The following is a 22,542-nucleotide window of genomic DNA, read 5'->3' on the forward strand; positions in this document are numbered from 1 at the left end:
GCATCGTGTTTGTTTTGTTATAGGCTACAGGCTTATTACTTTTGGCACAGTTTGGTCCAATACTTGGGTCAAACTGTTTTTGAAGAATATTGAGATATGTCCAACAATAACTACCATACACCTTTTTTAATTTAACAAGAGTTTCAGCAGCTTGTTCTGTTTAGTCATAAGACTAGCTACTGCCTTGCACAATTCAATTTTTGACAAATGTCATTTTTTAAAAATAAAACTGTATGCATAAACGGACGATGACATAAGCTTGTGAATGTACTCACACACTTAAAGAAATTTAAGTGACGATATCTGACAACTTATTTGTTTTACCACAGCACATGCAGAACGTTGAAAAGAAAGAAATGAACACACAGATACACTCACCACGACTGATCTGTAAAGGGTGCACAGAGGTGTTAAGCCACCCCAGACCAATCTGTCTGTCTATGCAGCTTGTTTACTTCATTTGATCCAGTGTATTTATTTCTAAATGAAATATTATTAAAGTGGCTGATTTATTTCAATTTCATCTTCATTTTACTTGACATTTATTTGTGTACAAGTGCTATATAAATAAAATGTATTTTTAAATGTACTGTATTATTACATAATTAATATAAGTTAATGCAATTGACTATAGATTATCGTAGAGTACAACTGGCTGAATTAATCTGTAAATACCTCTGTTGAGTGAATTCCTGTGATTTCACTAAAGTGAAACTTACATGGAAGTACCACAAGCACCATTCCATAGCAATTTTTTTTATAACTAGTAACAATAACTTTCAGAAGGATAAAGAAATACATTGTATGCCAAAGCAAACAACCTTCAAATTCACTAATCAGACCAGAAAACTGTATGCTACCAGCAACACAGCTGTGTGGTCAAGTTAGTCAACGCTCTTCACAATGCCAAGAGCAAACCAAGAATTTAGTGACATGTACTGGACCACAACTTTGGGATAAACTTTACAGCATGCAGACATATGCCACTCATTTTAAATTACCATCAGAAAACTTCTAGTCATCTGAAATGATGGAAATGAAGATGACAAAAAGTGGTATTCCTTGAATCCTTTGAAGCTCATAAATACCCAGAGAGAAAAGGTGACCTCCTGTATTTTTTCCTCATATATAAACATACACTGGATGAGTATATAGCAAAGATAGAAATCTTGACTATTTGTCCCAATAGTTTTGAAGGGAACTATACATATAGACTATAAACAACTGTCAAATTGACTCTACTTCTCCTTATTCAGTTTTGGCACACTGCACCCTCTATTCATTCATAAAAATCCTGCACACTTAAGCCAACTATAATAAGTTTTCATCTCTGAAGGCATCATGCTGAATGCAGAAGACTTTAGAAGAGGAAAAGCAAACAGAGGAAAAAGAGAATAATTTTCATCAGTAATATGTTGCAAAACAATAAAATCCTACCAATACTGCAGTGCTTCACAGGAATCCACCTGGATTACAGGAATAATTAGGAGATTAACAATAAATCATAAAAAGGTACGCCTTTAAAATCACAGCAGTTACAATGTTCAGAAGTCTGACATGAAGCGAATCCAGATGATGTCTAATGCAAGCAATAAAAGGAATATATAATTACCTTTAGCCCTTGTAAAATGAGCATGTTTCTTTGCTCAAACATGAAGAAAAATAATTGGCTGTCTGCTGCACTAATCGATCTTTCAATGAATGCATCCTTGCTTAAATGTGATGTACATGCATTCACAAAGAAAGTGAACAATTACAGTAAATTAACATTTTTCACTTACATTGTATACTGAATGTTTATATCATGATTTCATAATCTCATTCCTGTAGTTTGAACATGCAATACTTTTGGTATATAAAGCTACAAAACCTTCCCTGAATTACCAAAATGACAATAACTCAGATTATACTGAAAAGTGTAATGCCTATCCACAATTTAACTGAAGTTCAAGATTTATGTCAACAGCACACTTCATTTATATTTGTTGTCAAATTCTGCACAAGAGGACACGCACAATGGCATCTGAGGTGAAATGCAGGCTGGCACTGTGACGGCTCATGCCATATAGCACATTGAATACCTAGCTTGAACCATAACACAAATGCCTAAATGTCTACATTACTTTATAAGTCTCTCTTTTTAGGAGATATTCAAAAGGATACTAAACTCAAAACTAATATTTTTATATAATTCATGTGGTTTGTAGGAAAGGCTATGAAAAAGTTTTAATCTTATGCTTTCACTGAGAAAACAGATGCAAGTTGCTGATAGAACAAGTGTTTATAGAGACCAAAACTGGACAACATCAAATACTGTACTATAAAAGCATTGTTAAAAAATTCTTTATGTTGCATGCTCATAATGGGCAAAATGCATGCATTTTTTGCTAATACAGTATATTATGAAATAAATACCTCCAGAAAAGTAGAGTTGTGCACAAACCAGAAACACATTCAAACCAGATAGATTTTTTTTGAAGTGAAGACTTGACTCTTAAGCAGTTCAATGAGGGTGAGAGGTGGATGTGCAATGTAAAGGTTTGATCCATTTTGGATGTGTTTACAGTTCATGCATTTCTCTGATTTTCCATAAGTACTGAATGTAACAATACTTTAGCCAAAAATTTCTCTTTTGCATGTTATTAGCATGTGACTGGATGGCTCGACAAGTGGAATATACAACACAAGTAATGTGAGACTTTTTCATGGACATTTTTGCGACTGTTTTAATGTTATTCAGTATTGGTCCCTATTGACATCCATTGTCCATGAAAACACGACATTAAACATCATCACTACAAACCAAATGGGGTAACATTTGTACAAATATATTTATTGGATGGATTTAAAGAAAGATTTAAAGAAAAATGTTACTGAAAAATAGTTTACATCCCTAATAAGTATTCAAGTGTCTGACATGTCTCAGCTCATACCTGCTCTTCTTCCAGAGTCATCAATGATCTTGACATCCTCCGAAATATCAGGTGACTGCAAAGAGAAAAAAATAAATGTAGTCAAAACCCGATGAATGGTATTTATTTAATTAAAATTTTTAAATGAAACCTCCACCTGTAAACCACACCACAAAATGAGAAAGTATTTCCAGATACCCCAGCTTCCCAAACCAATTAACAGACATAATCCTGTTTACATAAAGAGGAGGGTTACTGGGATGACCAAGGTAGATGTCAGGGGAGCAGAAAAATAAGTTGTCACAATACAATTTTGCTTACGTCAGCAGTTCAAATGCGAACATATTTATTACAATAATGATGCCACTTCATCAATGACACAAAACAAAATGGAACTAGCATAAAGTGCTGAACCTGTGGGGACTCACCTGTCATGTGATTTTTTTATGGATACGTATTATTCACTCTGTCACTTCTATATGTCCTGTAAGGAGTTGGTTCAGCGATTTTATTCGCCACACTACAACCAACATGCTAACACAGGGGCACATGCAACAGAGCTCACATCATGCATGACAACTGCGGCTACATGCAGGGGCTTATGGGAGCAGCAGCTATACGTTTAGTCTTTCTTTGAGTACTCAACATAAAATCTTAGAAATGCTGAGGAATATCTCACCAGCAATAAAAGTCTGAGCATTCAGGTTAATGAAAATTCACGTAAGAAGTGTTATTGGATGATCAGGGACAACATTAAGTCATCCCCCAATCTGGCAAAATCATCGAAGACTCCTCATGTACATGCATAATGGCGAGTTAAAAACACATCTTAAAACAGATATTTTGTACCAAAGGTGCTCAAATTCAGTCCTGGAGGGCTACATTGTTTGCAAGCCTTTGTTCCAACCCAACTTCTTAAGACAATTTCACATTATGTGACTTTTCTAGTGATTATCAGTCAACAGCCTTCATTTGCATAACCTCAGAGTGTTGGAGGCAGTCGGTGGGGCACTCCAATGAAGACCAGTTGCATAATGCGATATCCCCAGCAACTCACTCTAGACTAGTCCGTGACTTGCACTGACAAACTCAAACAGGCTGGATTTTGTCTTTAGTCACAGGGGTGGGCTCTGTGTGCATAGGCGCTGTAAAAAAAAAAAAAAAAAAAAAAAACTCATCCAGGAGTACAATGAATATAACACAGCAATGAGGAATATGGGTATTTTGGACCTCATGGACTGGAGAGAGACTCATCTTACTGATATCTCCTATTCTACATGCTGTACTAAAAAGAATGGAAAAAAGAAAAAAGGGCCAAGATTGTGATTGAACTCACCATACTTGTTACCCTTTCATGCAGCACAGACTCTGTCAGACAGCACGTTATTGGCTGACAGAAAAAGGGACCAGCACAACTGTGCTGAAAGGTCAACATCCAATTGCTAAATGTGACATGTCCAGCCATTTTCAATCATGTAAACTGACATGATCTAGTGACAAGATCAGCAACCACAGTATGCAAAAGTCTGACATACCCCATGCCACTTGCATAATGTGACAATGGCTTTAAATAGACACCAATTCTCGCTGATAACACAATTTAATTTTACAGCTTGTCAGTGTTTTCATTCTGCAATCTTAAATCACTATTATTTAGTATTATGACGCAACCCCTAACCCCCAAGTTATTATTCATTTGATTAATAGCCTGAATCTGATTAGCAATTCCCAATTCATTACTTCTCTGCTTTCATTTTTTTTTTTTTTTAAACAAACATTTTATTAGAACAGATTTTTATTAAATGTATTTAAGCTGCATTAAAACATTACAACAGATAATATATGATGAATATACAATACATATATGATGCCTGAGGAGTGGGGAAGAAGTGTACTGGTACCGATTTTTAAGAATAAGAAGGATGTGCAGAGCTGTAGCAACTACAGGGGTATAAAACTGATGAGCCACAGCATGAAGATATGGGAAGGAGTTGTGGAAGCTAGATTAAGAAGGGAGGTGATGATTAGTGAGCAGCAGTATGGTTACATGCCAGGAAAGAGCACCACCAATTTGATGTTTGCTCTGAGGGTGTTGATGGAGAAGTATAGAGAAGGCCAGAAGAAGTTGCACTGTTTCTTTGTAGACCTGGAGAAAACATATGATAGGGTCCTTCAAGAGGAGTTGTGATATTTTATGAGGTTGGCAGTGGCAGAGAAGTATGTAAGAATTGTACAGGATATGTACGAAGGAAGTATGATAGTGGTGAGGTCTGCAGTAGGAGTAACAGATGCATTCAACATGGAGGTGGGCTCGGCATCGGAACATCAAGGATCGGCACTGAACCCTTTCTTATTTGCATGGTGATGGACAGGTTGACAGACGATATTAGACTGAAGTCCCCATGACATTGTGATCTGTAGCGAGAGTAGGGAGCAAGTTGAGGAGACCCTGGAGAGGTGGAGATATGCTCTAGAGAGGAGAGGAATGGAGGTCAGTATGAACAAGACAGAATACGTGTGTGAATGAGAGGGATGTCAGAGAAATGGTGAAGATGCAGGGAGTAGAGTTGGCGAAGGTGAATGAGTTTAAATACTTGAAATCAACAGTACAGAGTAATGGGGATTGTGGACGAGAGATGAAAAAGAGTGCATTCAGGGTGGAATGGGTGGAGAAAAGTGTCAGGAGTAATTTATGACAGACTGGTATCAGCAAGAGTGAAAGGGAAGGTCTACAGGACAGTAGTGAGACCAGCTATGTTATATGGGTTGGAGATGGTGGCACTGACCAGAAAGCAGGAGACAGAGCTGGAGGTGGCAGAGTTGAAGATGCTAAGATTTACATTTGGGTGTGATGAGGATGGATAGGATTAGGAACAAGTACATTAGAGGGTCAGCTCAAGTTGGATGGTTTGGAGACAAAGTCAGAGAGGCGAGATTGTGTTGGTTTGGACATGTGCAGAGGAGAGATAATGGGTATATTGGGAAAAGAATGCTAAGGATAGAGCTGCCAGGCAAGAGGAAAATAGGAAAGCCTAAGAGAAAGTTTATGGATGTGGTGAGAGAACATGTAGGTGATGGGTGTAACTGAGCAAGATGCAAATGACAGGAAGATATGGAAAAAGATGATCTGCTGTGGCAACCCCTAACGGGAGCAGCCGAAAGAAGAAGAAGAAGATAATATATGATGAACACACAGGATGAGCTGCTGGTTCATTTGTCGTTTGTATCTTGCATCTCACTTGTAACTGGCAGCTGTTTAAGACAACAAACAATCAGAAACGGAATGTAGAAGTTCAAGACTAAAAGAAGTAATTTAGGGTGGGGAATCTTTACAAGCAAATTAACTAAAAGATAGATCTAGCAATAATTTGATTTAAACATAGAAGCTAATTGGAACAAAAACCAGCATCCACTGTTGCCTTCCAAACTGTTTTATGCACATCTTCAACAACATGAAAGTAGAAAGTATATAGCATATGAAGAGTATAACGTATGGCCTGTGTATTTTCAAACCTAGACTGTGCAAACATTTCTAACATTTCAGAAAACTGCTAAAAAGACATAAAAGAAAAAAAAAAAATCAAGGACACTGTACATACAAACATGTATATATTTTATACAATCACATTTGTTATAAAACAAAAAAAAAAGGCAATATACACCTGGACATACAATTTTCCAAAGAGGTAAGGGGTATGAAATCTTATTACAGCCTCTCAAAACCCCCCCCTTTCTTAAAAGTAAACCATCATATCAAACAGTTAAATGGAGTTAATAAGAGTTACAGTGACAGTCAGACAGTAGATTAATGAACAGATTTGAGGGAGACAGAAAACAACTTTCTGGACATCAAATACGCAAACTTATTTTTCTCTTTTAAATCAGGAGCTTGAGGTAATATAAAAAAAATCCGACATTCCTAATTATCAGGGTATGCACCAACATGGACATGAACAATAACTTTAATTATTTAGCCATTTCTCTGGTGCAGATAGGAAATACAATTATATGCTTTACCTGCTAATTTTATTTTTTTGTTTTAGAAAACTGAAAAATAAACTGTGAATTGTAAACATCACAGTGTGTCCTGCTGCAATATATTATATTATGTTCTTAACAAAGGCAAAGTCATTGGAGTTGAGCAGCTAAGCATTTCACTAATATTGTACAGTAATGTATGTGTAATTCTATGTGACAAAATTTTATTTGATTTGTAAATGGTGTGCTTTCCTCCCCGGTAATTTCAAATTAAAGATATGCCTCATATTGTCATGAAAAATGACCCATGAAATTATGTGGCCAGACAATCATCTATGTTTGTTGTTTTGGGTATTCTATTATAGTAATCTCTTGGACTCCCTTATCTGTATCCACACTTTATTGAGGCATAATTAGAAAATTACAATGGCTGTGTGAACTATTTTCATACCGACTCATATGTTTAGCCACTAGTATTGTTTTACTGGTTTAACAACTGTGTGCCAACATTGACTACTAACACATTTGTAACCCTTTGTAAGCATAACTCAGTTGCAGTTCCAAACTCAATTTGAAAGTGATTCAAAGTCTCAAGCTGCAGAAATTTTCTCTGTAAGTTTTTAAATTATGCTTGGATTTTACTTATTTTTTCCACCTTTTTATCACAGCAAGACTTGTTCTTTTTGGTTTCTACAGTTGTCATCTTCTGGTTTGTTCTTTACTGCTCACAATCTACAATGCTTAATCACTAACATGTTGCGGTTGGTGCAGGCACAAAAATAAAAATAGCAAACTGAGGAAAACTATCAGAAGATACATTATAAGCCAGGTACATTTATGAGTTCTGTAACAAATATTAAATACTGACATATAAAGGGGCACATACAACAATATCAATACACAGAGGGGAAAAAAACATAACTAAGACATACATACCATAACACCTCATGAGAATATGATCTCATTCACAATTTAGAGTGTACAATCAACTTCTTACAGTTACTTAAAAAGAACAGGGGACTTCAAATAGATTTTTGTGTGCAGTTCTTGCTTTGCTAACAAGTTATGTAGTTGCTAGCACAATCCATTACTTTTACATCATTACTAAATAATTTAGCATTAACAGTGAAGCCTACAAAAAAAGCAAGATGTGCTCTGTAATAACAGCAATGCTCCTTCAATTAGGGTGGCTGCCCACTATCACTCATCTGTAGTTTTAAAGCCATCAGAGGAGGCTCAGAAAAACAGAATCAGTATTGCAGTGCGGACACCTCACCTGCTTTACAAAACTTGAACAGAAAGGGAACTTTTACAACAGAAAACCTTTACACTTTCACATACCTATTATACGTTTAATACTTTGAAACTAAAATCAACTTTAGGTGTATTTTTGTAGTTTACTTGACTTTTTTGTTTACAGTCTTCTATTAACTTGTCATGCTGTTTTCCTGTCTATTTAATAATTTTAATTATTGTGCATTTTTAAACCATTTATCATTCTAAAGTGGGCAGATTTTAATGTTATCTGTGTCCTCTGGACACAGAAAGACTGAACATTCAGAGACCTTTGTCATATTAATTTAAAAATTTCAATATGCAGCAAAAAGAAAGACAGACTAAAGGCACGGACAGGTGTAGAAAGCAAGCAAGAAAGGAAAAGCAGGCAAGTGCTGTCTGACGTAAGCTTTCATTTGTACCCAGTGAAAACACCTGGCTAGTCTCATCTCCCTGGTCAATAGTTAGTATTGAACAGGACTTAAGGGAGGGGTGTTGAGAGCTGGGAAACGAGCATGCAGGTGATACCTGAATGTCGTATACAGGTTTGGAAGAAGGAATAGCGGCAAACTGTCGGTAGTCAAACTTCTTTTCTGACAGAGACTGGAATGGGACAAACAAGTTATATAATCTGTGTTCAAAGAATGAGCCATTTGAAACAGTGTGCTCTCTGCTTGATGAGAAACAACAGCAACATTTCTGAAAATGTGTTAATACATTTACTTATTTATAAATCAAAAGTGCATTAAAGAGAAAAACTCTTTAAAACAAACTGTACAGTATGTTTTTTTTTCTTCCCCTGATTAACCCTTATGAGGACAGTGAACGTAAGGAAAAAGTTAAAGGCTGGGCCATCAACATCCAGGTAACAATGTGGCAACAGTTGTTCACACACCACTACTCTGACATTGACTTTACTGTGTTCACATAATGTAAATTTCCCCTTGGGATTAATAAAGTATCTATCTAAATTTATCCTAATATTACATTTACATATATATCTCAAAAACACAAATATATACAGAAGTGAATATACAAATCTTGTGTTGGTTGCACTGCGTGTACTGATACATATTACAGAAATAAATTTGTCAAAAGTAGCTAGAATTTGGAAACAAAAAAAAAAAAATCAAAAGAGGTATTACATTTAATACATGATTACTTGTATAATTGAATAAATGTTTTGATTTCAAAATGACCACTAGAACATAAACAATTGACAGTATTTCATTTAACTTATATTGCAATTGCATACTTCTCTAAGGCTATAAAAGAAATTCAAAAGATTATCAATAAATACACATTGTTAACCACATTTTGTTTAGAAACAGCAAGAGAAAAAGTCAATCACAAGAAAAGAACTGTAAAACATATCTGAAAAATTCAATTATACAAGAAAGTCTTCTCAGTTAAAATAGTTTATATAAATATCATACAGTTTTCAATAAATAATAATAATAATTCATTACATTTATATAGCGCTTTTCTCAAGACAGTGAACACATCCTACTACCATTTGACAAAACATGAGTAAAGAATGGGTGATTTTGTACAATGCATATTTATAGACAATAATCGTTTCCACTGGTAACTAATAATGTACAAAAGCAATATGGGAGAATGAATAAATATAAAATTCAGTTGTGCCCCAAGGCACCTTGGTCATGTTTTAAAACTTAGTTGAAAGGCCATGTGACATTACATGACTTTTCCCGCTGTAGACTTTACTTAATCTTGTTGAATCAGTCACAGTGCACTACTGTGGACACCAGTCGTCTAGTCTAGATTTACCCCAACAAAATTAAACAAGTTTAAATGTATTTCAAGTTGTAGGGGCCGTGTGGGTCTGTGTGTGTGTTTGAGAGAGCTAACAACCTATGAGCTCCCTCCCAGAAATAAAATCCATATAATATAGCAGCCTGTAATAAGGAACCAAGGTGTTTGGGCCTTGCAAAGAGAACACAGGCTCATCTAATTTGTCATGTTTTGTGTACCGTGACAGAATGAAGAAAAGCAGATATTGAGAAGGTAATATTCCCCATTCATGAATACACATGGTATAGCACTGGCTCCGTTAGGCAGCACATCTTTGGCTGTCAAAAAAAAAGGGACAAGTATGTGATTCTTTTTGAGTGTGAAACTGTGCTGTAAAGTTGTTATGCAGTCATGTAATTTGGCAGTTGTTTCGTGTTGTGTGAACTGACATGCTCCAGTAACAAGATCAGCAACTGCACTTTCCAAGGTTCAGTCGAGTAATGGGGCCTCAACTTTACTGAGTAAACCACCAAAGTCATAATTTATAATGTCTTTTTTAGCAAAATTATATTATATTGCTTGTACCTGATATGAAGCAAGCTATTTTTAAACATCCTGATAATTTTTGAGGGCCTATATGAACAGAATTGTTTACAGCATTAAAAGTGATTAACAATTACGTTTCTGCTTTGTAAGGACAACTCTGAAAATGATAAAGATAGTGTATTTAATGGTGACCACTTAAACTTTAAAATGTGTTATTTTATATTAAAATATTGTCACTATTCTAAAATTCTGAAACTCTCCAAAAAAGGCTTTTTTTTTTTTTAAATCAATATAATCTAATAAATCCCATATCACTTCACAAATGTGCAATGTGTTCACACTTTTATTATTTGAGTAATAAACTTTATTTATAAATACGCTTTCTAGAATTCAGAGAATTTATCATAAAGAGAATTAAAAAAAAGTCTGGACACGTCAATGTTCTTTTATTTACTTTACTTCTTTCCATTTGAATAAGACATTGACTTCCAAAATCAAATTGCTTTATTCATGAACCTGCATTTGCTATTGTTCCTGTCTGTTATACAAACTTGAACTGAACATCAACACCTCACTGCTAATGGTAATAATTAGTAAAACTTTAAGCCTGTTCAAGTATACCCATTCAAAATTAATTTCCTCGTCCAAACAGAAGATAGATTTGTGACTTTTTGTTTGTTAATTTATACTCTGCAAATTGTGTGCACTTTGGAATATTCAAGAGGAAATCTTAAATAGCAAATAAATAAATAAATAAATATCAGTGTATCACATTAGCAATAAAGGGAGATGCTGGAATTAAAACATGTGGTCGAGTGCTTGACAGCCCACCTCGGTGGAGATTGATTCACTTTATGGAACAGATAGAGACAGCATCTCTTAAAACTAGTGGCTAGTAAACCATTACAGTAGAATCCTCTTTTCAAGTGTCATTATCAATGAAAGAAGAAAAGAACTTCACTAAGGAAAGATTGAAAACCAATCAAAAATTCAATCAAAGTATGTTAGTAATTTGCATAAAGAGAATTCTTACCAATCTACCCGGTGAAGTGATATTTCTTGGGCTGTAGTCTAAAAGGAAAAATATAAAAACATTTTGTCCTGATTTTGTAATTACTGGATAATGACAGGCAAGATTGTGTTATATATAGTCATCTTCAATATGAAAAAGAAACAACATAATTATTATTATCGTTAAAAAAATGCACAATGCTAAACATTAAGCGAAGCAGAAGGAGAGTAACAATATATACCTTCAAGTGGTGTAGGAGAAGGCGTGGGAGCCGGAGAAGGAGACTCTACCAATTGATCCAGAGTGGTACGCTTTTTTGCCTCCTTTGACTTAGCAATAACCATCTGTGCTTTTAAAGCATCCTGTTCCAAAGACTTCATCCTATAAATGAAAGGAAATAAATTAGGAAAGAGCTAGAAAAGATATGTTATCATCAGAGAAACTAACATACAATGCATGATTATCCAGATATCTATTTGAGCCCCAAAACTATGTGAGCCTAAAAAAATAAATAAATAAAACTCACCAATTCCCAAACACAAAGCCATTCCACTATAAAGTTCAGACTATACACCAATGATAAAAGCCACCTAACAAGATGTCCCACCCTGATTTAAAAGCTTAGTTTATGAACATTTTACCTAGTAAATGACATAAGTGAGATAAGGAATTAAAAAAAGAAAATGACTTTGGAAACTGCAATTGGCAAGTACTGGCAGACCTTACTAATGATGGGCCCACGGTATTGTGTTTGCAAAGACAGCACCAGAATTACAGCAAGTTCAGTTTAACTTTGAGCTGTGTCACTGTTTCATTGTTAACATGCCTTCAGAATGTTAAAGACATAAGTTGTTGTGCTCATTAGTGCTCATATAATATGCAGAAAAACAGTAAATACCAAAAATAAGAAAAATGTTGTAATGTTTTTACGCAAGAAAACTGCTCCAAACTCTTGTATTAAATGTACAAATTCTTTTCGAAACCCTGCTTTGATAAAACATTAAGGCACACAGTGTACTTTAAAAAGTATAATTGCACATTATTTTCCTTATACTGCTTATATACAGTAAGAATTAGGATGACCTGTTTCTACCTGAAATGAAATGGGTCAGCCCCACTGGGGAATCGGGGACTGGGATTGGCATGGTTTAACAATGTCGTATATAAACACATTTACACTGCTCTAAAGAAAAAAAAAAAAAAAAAAGCAAATCCAGCCTTTAATGCAACACATACAAAAAGGTACTTAGGCACTTGCTGGGGACATATTGCTGTTACAGTGATATCTCTAACCATTTTGACATGGCCATCACATATGATAACTCATCTGAATTAGAAGCCCTATACAGCCACTCAGGGTCTGCTTTTATTTATGCTGCTGAATGATATGCCAAAGCCCTTTTCTTGTGTAAACTGTTTCTGCTTTACAGTAATTCTTGGTCTACATTGCATACTTAGAATTTTTTGGCATTTTTATTTTTTTTGATATCCTGAGTAATATCTTTGCAACCTCCACATAAAATGTAAGTTCTATATGTTTGGCATAGGAGTTTAATTCTGAGTTCTCAGAATCAAATGCATCTTTTTTCCAGAAATTTAAACTTTCTCTGAAGTTCTTTGTTACATGAGCACAAATGCATAGTCATATTGCTGGATTAAGCATGTGGCTGTGGCTAAAGTGATCCACTTCTGAACTAAGTGCCTTGCAATCGCATTTGCACAACTCCCAGTTTGTAAAGGCTGCTTCTTAAAAACAGAATATCTGATTGGTCTGCTATTGCCAATTTCAAACAGAATTAATATGATTGGTAATTTTTAATGCAATGAAGGATGTATGCTCCATGTGCTCTTTTTACAACTTGCATATTACACTGTCAATTAACTGACAAATGCGTCATGATTAAAACACAGGACAAATGAGGATTTTTTTTAAATATTAAGTAGAGACATGAAAGTTTGTGACTGCCCCCAAAAAATACGGGACATTTGGTGATCCTAATTTGATCAGCTACAACATTAAAACCACTGACATGTGAAGCAAATAACATTGATTAGCTTATTATCTTGTCAAATGTGGGATATATTAGGCAGTAAGTGAACAGTTAGCTCTTGAAGGTGATGTGTTGGAAGCACAAAAAATGGGCAAGTGTAAAGATCTGAGTGACACTGTCAAGAGCCAAATTGTAATGGCTGGATGACTGAGTCTGAGCATTTCCAAAGTGGTAGGTTTTGTGGGGTGCTCCCAGTATGCAGTTGGTTAATACCTACCAAACGTGGTCCAAGGAAGGATAACCAGTGAACTGCCAACAGAATCATGGGCATCCAAGTTTCATTAATGTGTGTGGGGAGCGAAGGTTAGCCCATCTGGTCCAATCCCACAGAAGTGCTACTGTAGCACAAATTGCATAGAAAACTAATGCTGGCCATGAGAGAAAGGTGTCAGAACACACAATGCACCTCTACCTGCTGGAAATGTGGCTGCATTGCCACAGACAAGTCAGTGTCTATGTTGACCACTGTCCACTGCTGAAAGCACCTACAAAGGGCACGTGAACATCAGGACTGAACCATGGAGGCAATGAAAGGTGGTGGTCTGGTCTGATGAATCACATTTTTTTTTTAGATCATTTGGATGAATGGGTGCATGTGTGTTGCTTACCTTGGGAAGAAATGGTAACAAGATGCACTACTGGGAAATAGGAAAGCCAGTGGAGGTAGTGCAATGCTTCGGGCAATGATCTGCTTGGAAACTCTGGGTTATTCACTTAGATGTTACTTTGACACAGTCACCTACCTCAAGATTACTGCAAACCATGTACACCCCCTTCACGGCACTGGTATTCCCTGATGGAAATGGCCTCTTTCAAAAAGATAACATACCCTGCCACACTATAAAAATTGTTCAGGAATGGTTTGAGGAACATGACAAAGAGTTCAAGATGTTGAATTGGGTCTCCAAATTCCACAGATCTCAATCTGATCGAGCATCTGTGGGATGTGTCATTGTCTCAACGAATCAGAGCTATTTTAGCTGTATGAGGGGGGCCTACACAATATTAGGCAGGTGGTTTAAATAGTGTTGGTGATCTGTGTACTGTATGTATTATATGTATAATTTTGAAAGTCATAATAAATAACTTGATATTTTTAAAATAAGATTCAGCAGTGGGAATGCAACCAACATTATGCAGTGTACCTATGGTATGCTGTCTGGACAACACACTTCTGTAGTGGTATTGGTTTGAATAGAAAACCAGCTTTCATACTGACCCATAAATGACCAAGTAGAAAAATCCAGCATAAAACAGTTTAGAAAAAACCTTCCATTTATCCATCAATTCATTCATTCATTTTATAATCACTTATCCAGTTCAGGAACACAGGGAGCGCCAGTGCCAATTCCATGCAGCACTAATCTCAAGGCCAGGGCAAATGCTATAATCGGGGAGTGCAAACTCTCCTGCACTTGATTACATGGAGAATATTTAGATACCACCTAAGTAATGAGTCAGGGGCCTGTTTGTGTCACAAAATGTTTGGCAAGATGTGCAGCTGCATTTTCTCCCTAAATTAAGGGCACTAACTTTACTATTTACCCTGAAATGCATTACACATTTGATCCTAGTGGAGATTTTTTTTTCAGTACCATAAGACTGTTATAAAAGCCACACTCTTCAATTAGAGCTAAAACAATAGTGGATTAAGAGGGATAGAAAAAGCAAAGGCATATATTATGGAATGTGTTTAAAATTAGCCTCTCTGTATAATGTGCATGTATAATAAACACAGAGGACAAATGTACAGTAGAGCTTTGAGAAGAAAACTGCAGACAAGAAAAAGCAGGGTTGCAGGTGAAGACCATATTCTGTCATGGTGTGAGCTCCATTTTACATTTAAGGGTGCTTAAAGCAAAAATACTTTAAAGCATGGAGTTTGATATTGTATATATAATGTAGTTTAATTTATAAATGCAGTGTTATTGTGACTATGTATTTATATCTACTGTTAGCTGGTTCAGAACAAGCATTTGAAATTAAATTTGGAGCTACATGTATGAAAGTCTCAAACCATGCCATATATATCCCTTCTTAAAATCAACACAAATATAACAACAATATTATGCATTAAAGCAGTTCTAAAAGGGTATGAGATTTCATGGTCATTAATTTGAGACATCTTAAAATAAACAATGAAAACTTACTGGAAGATTTATGCAACTGTGTAGTATATACACATTTTTAATTCAGTTTATATTGCTTATGTCTAAAATTCATCACATTTTGGATTCAAGTAAAGAAACATTTCTAATCTTGAAGTTGGCTAGACTGAATAAATTTTAATTTATATTATATCCTTGTTTTTCAATCATAATGACATTTTTTTTATTTCACAATGACTGCAACAGGGGTTGTACTGATAAATATAATATGAGATAAATACATGTTTAATATGATAAGGGATGTAATGATGTATATGGACTTCAGCTTTGGAAGAAACTATATTACTGACAACATATTCATTTGTTGATAGTTTCAGTATTATTTTTTCATTACTAAAATGCCAAAACCAATAAATGTAGTTACTAAATTACAAAAATAATTAATAGCATAACTTGATACTTTACACTGACTGGCTTTTACACATGAAGGTACCGATAACAAAGTATGGTAGATTTAAGTCCAAGTGTGGCCACCTTTCTACTACACATGTGAAATTCCTAAGTTAACTAGTAAATACTTGTTCAATTATGCTAGATTATACTGGATTAACCTAATTATATACAAAGGTCAACAACATCCACACATTTCAGTCCTATACAGTCTTCTGGACCTTGTGCATATCCATTTATATTTACAGTGGGTTTTCATCACACTAGCACTGCATACATTTATTGTACTACTGCTTAGCAGTTTGCCTTGGCCCACTATTCACTTCTAAGGTAAGATAACCTCAGCTGTGAGGTGGCAGCCAGTGATAATACGACTTGCTTTCCTCCATGTCTTAGAGATTAACTTCCTTATTTTATAACTTGCCAATGCAGAAAGATGCACTTCAGTACTGCTACTCTATATCAACTCCTAGTTAACTTTAAAAACAATTTTAAAATCTTTCTTTTGACTTACAAAACTGATAATGGCCTAAAAGCCCTTTACCTTGCAAAGACTAAAAATGTCTACATACTTAAGAATACCTTGCAATCTTCATAAAACTCTAAGGGAAATTAAAAGCACAGTGTTCTAGAACCAGTAGCTCTATCCCCCAGACTACTGGATGATCTATCTACGCATATTAGAGAAGTATGTTCTCTGCATTTAAATCAAAGCTGAAGAATCATTATTCAGGTGCCGTATACTGGTTAGAGTTGCTGCTAAGGCTGTTCTTATTGTTTTGCTCCTATATCACTTTTACAAAATTGCAACAGTTATTTTCTTTGGCAGTTATTTCCACGCCATCCACATTTTGCATTTTCTCAAATAAAAGTCAATCAACTCCAAATCAAATTTGTTAATATTCCTACAACATGTAAAATGAAAAAAAGAAACTACTGAATGAAAAACTGCTTTTAATTAGGGATGGACAGGAAGCAACAGCCTTTCTGAGAGCATGCTGAGAGCTGTGGTTCAAAGCAGACCTGTAATTGTTTGCTGCAGAATCAGGAATGTTGCTGTGAACCTGAGATGCCCTCTGTCGAGACTGGTACAGCTTTTTGGCAAGGTCCTGCTCATACTGTTTCATGTCATCTTCCAGCCCTCGGGGTCTTAGCAGAAAAGTGTGTGACGTGGATGGGGATCAATTAGGATTCACCACAGCAAGAGGAGAAAAGACACAAGGCAGGACAGGATAAACAATGAAACATAAATATACAATGCACAGAGAAAGAAACAGAAATGGGAACATCAAAAATCTGAAAAAGAATTCTAAAGAGAACTGGAAAGAAGCAAGTAGCTTTGGCCAGGACTGAACAGCTCCTGAATGAACAGACTACATACAAAAATTTCACTGGTCACAAAGAAAACAGTGGAAAACAACTACATGAAAGTTATGTTTTTGACCAATGTTTTCAATTGTATATACGTATAAAATACATAAGTGAACACATAATCACAAGGGATCGTGACAATTTTTATAGTTTTTTTATATATATCATGAAAATGAAAGACAATTTTTAAAACAAATTTTTAGGTAAAAAATGATCATCACAGAATTTAACAGATAGATTGTCAATTGAGCCTCTACACGTGTGGTTTATACAACGAGCCTATTCTAGTGCTTTCCAAAAATAATTTTAGTATTGAAAAACATTCATTTTGAAAGGGAACCAAAATGCATATGCTGCTATATACATGGAAATTCTGAAAGTTAATGAGTTTAAATAACTTTAGCTTTTTGTTCAAATATTAAATAATATCTTTACAGAATGCAAAAAAGACTTTGCATTAATTGGTGGAGGGTTTGGCATAGACGTTTAAAATAAAAACAATCTATTACTGTGCATACCTCTTATCTGCAGTAAAAAATGTACAGTTACTACACAATTAATGATTACAACTTTTAGCATTAACATAATTGGCACCATCAGAGCAATTGATCTTGATGTAAAGTATGTCAGAATTCTAAGGAAGGAAAAAAGCAACACCACGCAGATCTTAAATTCAAGTGCCATTTTGACAGAAGTTTTCATTAAAAATAAATTTCATGCAAATAACTGTGATAATTAAATCATAGATTTCCTGTTTACTTTTTAATATCAAAAGTAAGAACTACAAAACTACTTATGCAACAATGCACAAGAGGGTTGTGCAGGTTTTGGAAAAAGGGCTTAGGGTCATAATGTATTTTACAAATACATGAATAGCTGCAAGAACACATTTTACAGTGTTTTAATTGTATTGCATTATGATCTTAAGTTTACTATTATATACAGTATATATACAGTACATATAGCTGTGTTCTTATAATCTAATTAAATTACTGTAAGGGACAGTGTCTACTTTGTCAAATGAAAGGTACTGCTAAAAGCAAAAATGAAAGATTGTAAGAGAAAAGCGCACAAGTACTATTACTGACACACTGTTATATGTGAGGGTTAGTGAAAACAGAAAATAAAGGAGTTATTCAATCACCCTTGCTCATAGAGCCAATTTTATTAAACTTTTGCACACTGACTTTAATGTGAACTATGGGTTAGATGATACTTGGGAAGGTCCGATAGGCTTACTATTAATGGGACCAAGGAAGGTTAACAAGGGATCACAAGAAAAGACGCACAAAAGACAGCATTTCTCTCTCTCTTACAATTTTTTTCTAAACCCCCCCCACATACACATACTATAGATGTAGGGTCATTTCAAATAATTACAGATACGCATCTTAGCCCATCATATCAGATATCCAAAACTCTGATAATGAGAGGAATGCTTCACCAAGGTAGAAAAAAAGTATACACTAGAAAAAGATGGAAAACATTATTTTAAAAATGCTAAAAGAATGACAGTTGTTAGTCATGGCAGGTCAATCAGATGCCTGAAAAAGTTACTACAGCTTGTGTACAAGAAGCTGCTCACCATAGCCATTTCGACCAGCCATGACTCACTCACCATTCAAATACTCAAAGATGAAGTTAGGGCACAGACACAACTAGCTACTCACTAAAAACTATAGTATGAGTATGAGCCAAAGTAATTTACACTTTATTTTATTTCTTTCCTCAATTGAAAATAACATGCTTTTCCAGCATGCTAGCATATATTCTCTAAATTGTGATTATTGTTTTCTAAAACCGTTGCCTTCTTAAAGGCTGTCACCACTACAGGATTAATTCTAAGGTAATTAATTAAACCTCACTAAAATCAAAAAATAAGTACATAGAACAAGTTGTTAAATAGAGTATTAAATAGCAGTCATTCAGGGACCTTCAAATCTCCACTTGATGGGGTCTCAATAACGGTTAGGTGAATAGACTGACAAGCTATGTTACGCTGAAGGACCTGTAGTTGTGTGACATTTTCTCATGTTGTGTTTATTCTTTTTTAATATGCTAGGGGACATTCAAAACATGTCTATCTACTCTGTACTAATTCACATTAACTGCAGATAAGAAGAGGCACTGACACACACTGAAATACACTGCATTTTGTAACACTGCTAAATAAAAAATGTGTACTGGTAATAAAACTATGATCAAATCTCACATAGAGATCATTACTTTATGCAAGATGCTCAACAGGAGACATTCTAAAACCACACCAATTGTTCTACAATGTTATTATAGCTTAAAATCAAACTTCTGTAACAACCATTCGCTATAGATAAACAAAGACAGTTACTCTTAGTGGCATTAACTGTAAAGCATAATCCCAGGATGACAAGTCAAGTGTTTTGCACTTAAAACAAATTCTTAGTACTTCAACATTTCTTTGTCTCATCAAAGTGGTGAACAACCAAACAAACTCATGATATCAAAGTGGCTTAGTCTAGGGATAGCTTAGGAATTTTTACTGCATTACTCAAACTGCAAAGTAAAACAATAAAGTCAAAGACAGACATACACAAGTTATATGACACACGACAATTCAACACTTGTTCCTGTTATTCAATTAAATTTTTTTATAATAATTAAAAAAGAATTTTATTATTATTTATTTTTTTATAAATTTGCTTATGATTCTCTAGTGCTACTATGGAGATGGCGATACCGGCATCTTGTCATGAAGCAAGATTAAAAATATCAAATAACTAGAAACTACATGTGAATTTATTAACTTTTTGTGAACAGCAATTTATAATAAAAAATACAAATTGAAAAAAAAAGTTCACTTAACACACAGTAGCGAACATAACAGGTAAAGAAAGTATATATTTATATGTTTTTATATTTTGTGTGTGACATGGGATGACCTAATCTTTGTTTTCTTCAGTTTTTTCCATTTAGTGTATAGAAGAAGCAATTTCAGTACAAGGTAACTGCATTACCAAGAAATAATAAGAACGATGCACATGCAGTTAAGTTTGTGTAAATGTACTGTTACGCTGAAAAATTTCTTTACAAAATATGGAATTCATAGCCCTCAAATAAAAAGCCAAAACCTCTCAACATGATACACAAAAATGATTTGGGTAGTTGGGTTTTACAGTATGTTGTAACAATTGGTCATTGTACAAAGCCTGCAAAAAAATACAGCTCATTGATTATTTTTTCTTGACTGCTACATGAAAAAAGGATATTTACAAAGTTATTTTCATCTATGTTAACATCTTCAGAAATTTACAGCCCAATGATACTCAAAAGGGCTTTATCTTCACATGCAGAAATTCTCTAATAAAAATTAATCAGCAAAGGCTAGAAAGAATGTCTGGTTAAATTAAACAATTAACATTACAACTGTGTCTCTCCGTTATTTGCTTGTTAATTACACAACTAAGTTTTGGCATGTTTAAAGTCAATTTACTTATTTGTGAGTACAGCTAAAAACACTGATTCTATTTACAACTGTGCCCAAAACCGAAACAAATTATTATACTAGATTTCTCTGCAAACACCTACTTATTATCAGTTATCAATAATTCCAATACTGTTTTACAAGTTTTTTGAAAATGACAGATCATTAAGAAACAAACCAAAAAAGACCATTCACGTTTTAGTCATACTGGGGTTATAAACTTACTCTCATCTTCCTTTGCAGTTTGTCCTGGGCTGTACACATGCTTTACTTCATTTAAGTATGCTATTACTCTTATTTAGCTTCTTGATTTTTCTCTTGTCTGTTCTAGCACAACCTCCTTTCTTATTATCTGTTTCATTATATACTTCAGCACAACTAGTCAGTTCAAATTAATGCAAGGATGGGGAAAAAATATATATATATGTGGCAATTTATTTAATAGCCATATAGTTGTGAAATTCTTCATAAGCTAATTATTTCTCAAGGAAAAAGCATTTGCAACATTTTAATAGGAGTAAGTACATTAAGTATAAAAAGCATGATCAAATATAAATTAAACTTCAAAAAATGCTTAAAAATTACAGAGTAACATCCAAATGCTTACCGTGCTGCCCTCCACATTGCTCTTTTTTCTGCTTCAAGGGCTCGCTTTTCTGCAGGAGACAGGTCTTTCTCTTGTGTGCTAAGTAATTCTGGACTTTGCATTCGTAAACGTTCCTGGTATCGCCTCTCTGCCTTTGCTGTACGAATTGGTGCAATTGGCTCTCCTCCATACACTGGACTCAAACTTTATTTAAAAAAAAAAAAAAAAAACAACCTTCTTACAACCTAAACTTTAACAACACATTTAAAATTAAAACAGCTGACAAAAATGATAACTGAAATACTTAATTTGATACCAGTTAACCAGATGTAATAATAAATTTTAGATGAGAATGACCTTAATAATCTGATGTAATATACAGGAAGACTCATTTCTTAATTTTACTGCATTAAGTTTGGATTTTCATGCTGAGCGGAATAATATAGAATATGAATATATACCGAGTGTTTGGGTTATATGCTGTATTTTATGATGAAACAATGAGTCGTAAGTAGTGGTATTCCATTCAACTGCTGCTCGAAAACTGGTTATTAATGAATGCAGAATTTTAATAACGTGGAGGTGTTTCATTGGTAGGTGAAAACTACTCCAGAAGGGTTTAAGCAGAACACATAGCCAAAACCTATGACTGAAGAAGACAGGTCCTTGAAAACATTACTGGCAAGTAGATGAAAGACTTATCTATAGCAGGGATTAAACCACCATTAAAATTCTGATGCCAATGTAATTTTAAGGTGACATACACTAGAAAACTAAAGTTACACATGAATAGAAAAGGGAATTAATATACGTATCAATATCCCAACTGCTTTAGTTCAAATGTCACAGACAGAATGGATTAAAAGTTGTGTCTCCTGCAAAAATGTTCTCTCTACCCTTAAAACATCGCCTTTTCAGTTTGTGCTTAAGGCCTGTGACGTTCCAGGTAATGAAATTTACTGGTGCATAAAGGAATCTGATTTATTTCTTGAGGGCTCAAATAATGGTGGCATGTTGTGGTATAGCAGGTCCACAGCT

At 34.6% G+C, this 22,542-nt stretch overlaps 1 protein-coding gene across 17 annotated transcripts in view; it reads right to left on the reverse strand.

The window, feature by feature from the left end:
• Positions 1-22,542, reverse strand: part of scrib (scribble planar cell polarity protein) — a 284,575-nt gene that overhangs the window by 11,256 nt on the left and 250,777 nt on the right. For 11 of the 17 annotated variants that reach the window (XM_051929184.1, XM_051929190.1, XM_051929179.1 and 8 more), the window contains 6 exons: positions 21,526-21,708; positions 17,111-17,236; positions 11,720-11,859; positions 11,500-11,537; positions 8,694-8,768; positions 2,934-2,988 (listed from right to left, as the gene is read on the reverse strand). In XM_051929184.1, the coding sequence (XP_051785144.1) occupies positions 2,934-2,988; positions 8,694-8,768; positions 11,500-11,537; positions 11,720-11,859; positions 17,111-17,236; positions 21,526-21,708 (617 nt within the window). Of the gene's footprint in view, positions 1-1,437; positions 1,467-2,933; positions 2,989-8,693; positions 8,769-11,499; positions 11,538-11,719; positions 11,860-17,110; positions 17,237-21,525; positions 21,709-22,542 lie in introns of all 17 variants that reach the window. The other 6 variants (XM_051929189.1, XM_028804217.2, XM_051929185.1 and 3 more) reach the window with 5 other exon arrangements.

This window comes from Erpetoichthys calabaricus, chromosome 6 (assembly GCF_900747795.2).
Source record: "Erpetoichthys calabaricus chromosome 6, fErpCal1.3, whole genome shotgun sequence".
In the NCBI taxonomy this organism is placed as follows: Eukaryota; Metazoa; Chordata; class Cladistia; order Polypteriformes; family Polypteridae; genus Erpetoichthys; species Erpetoichthys calabaricus.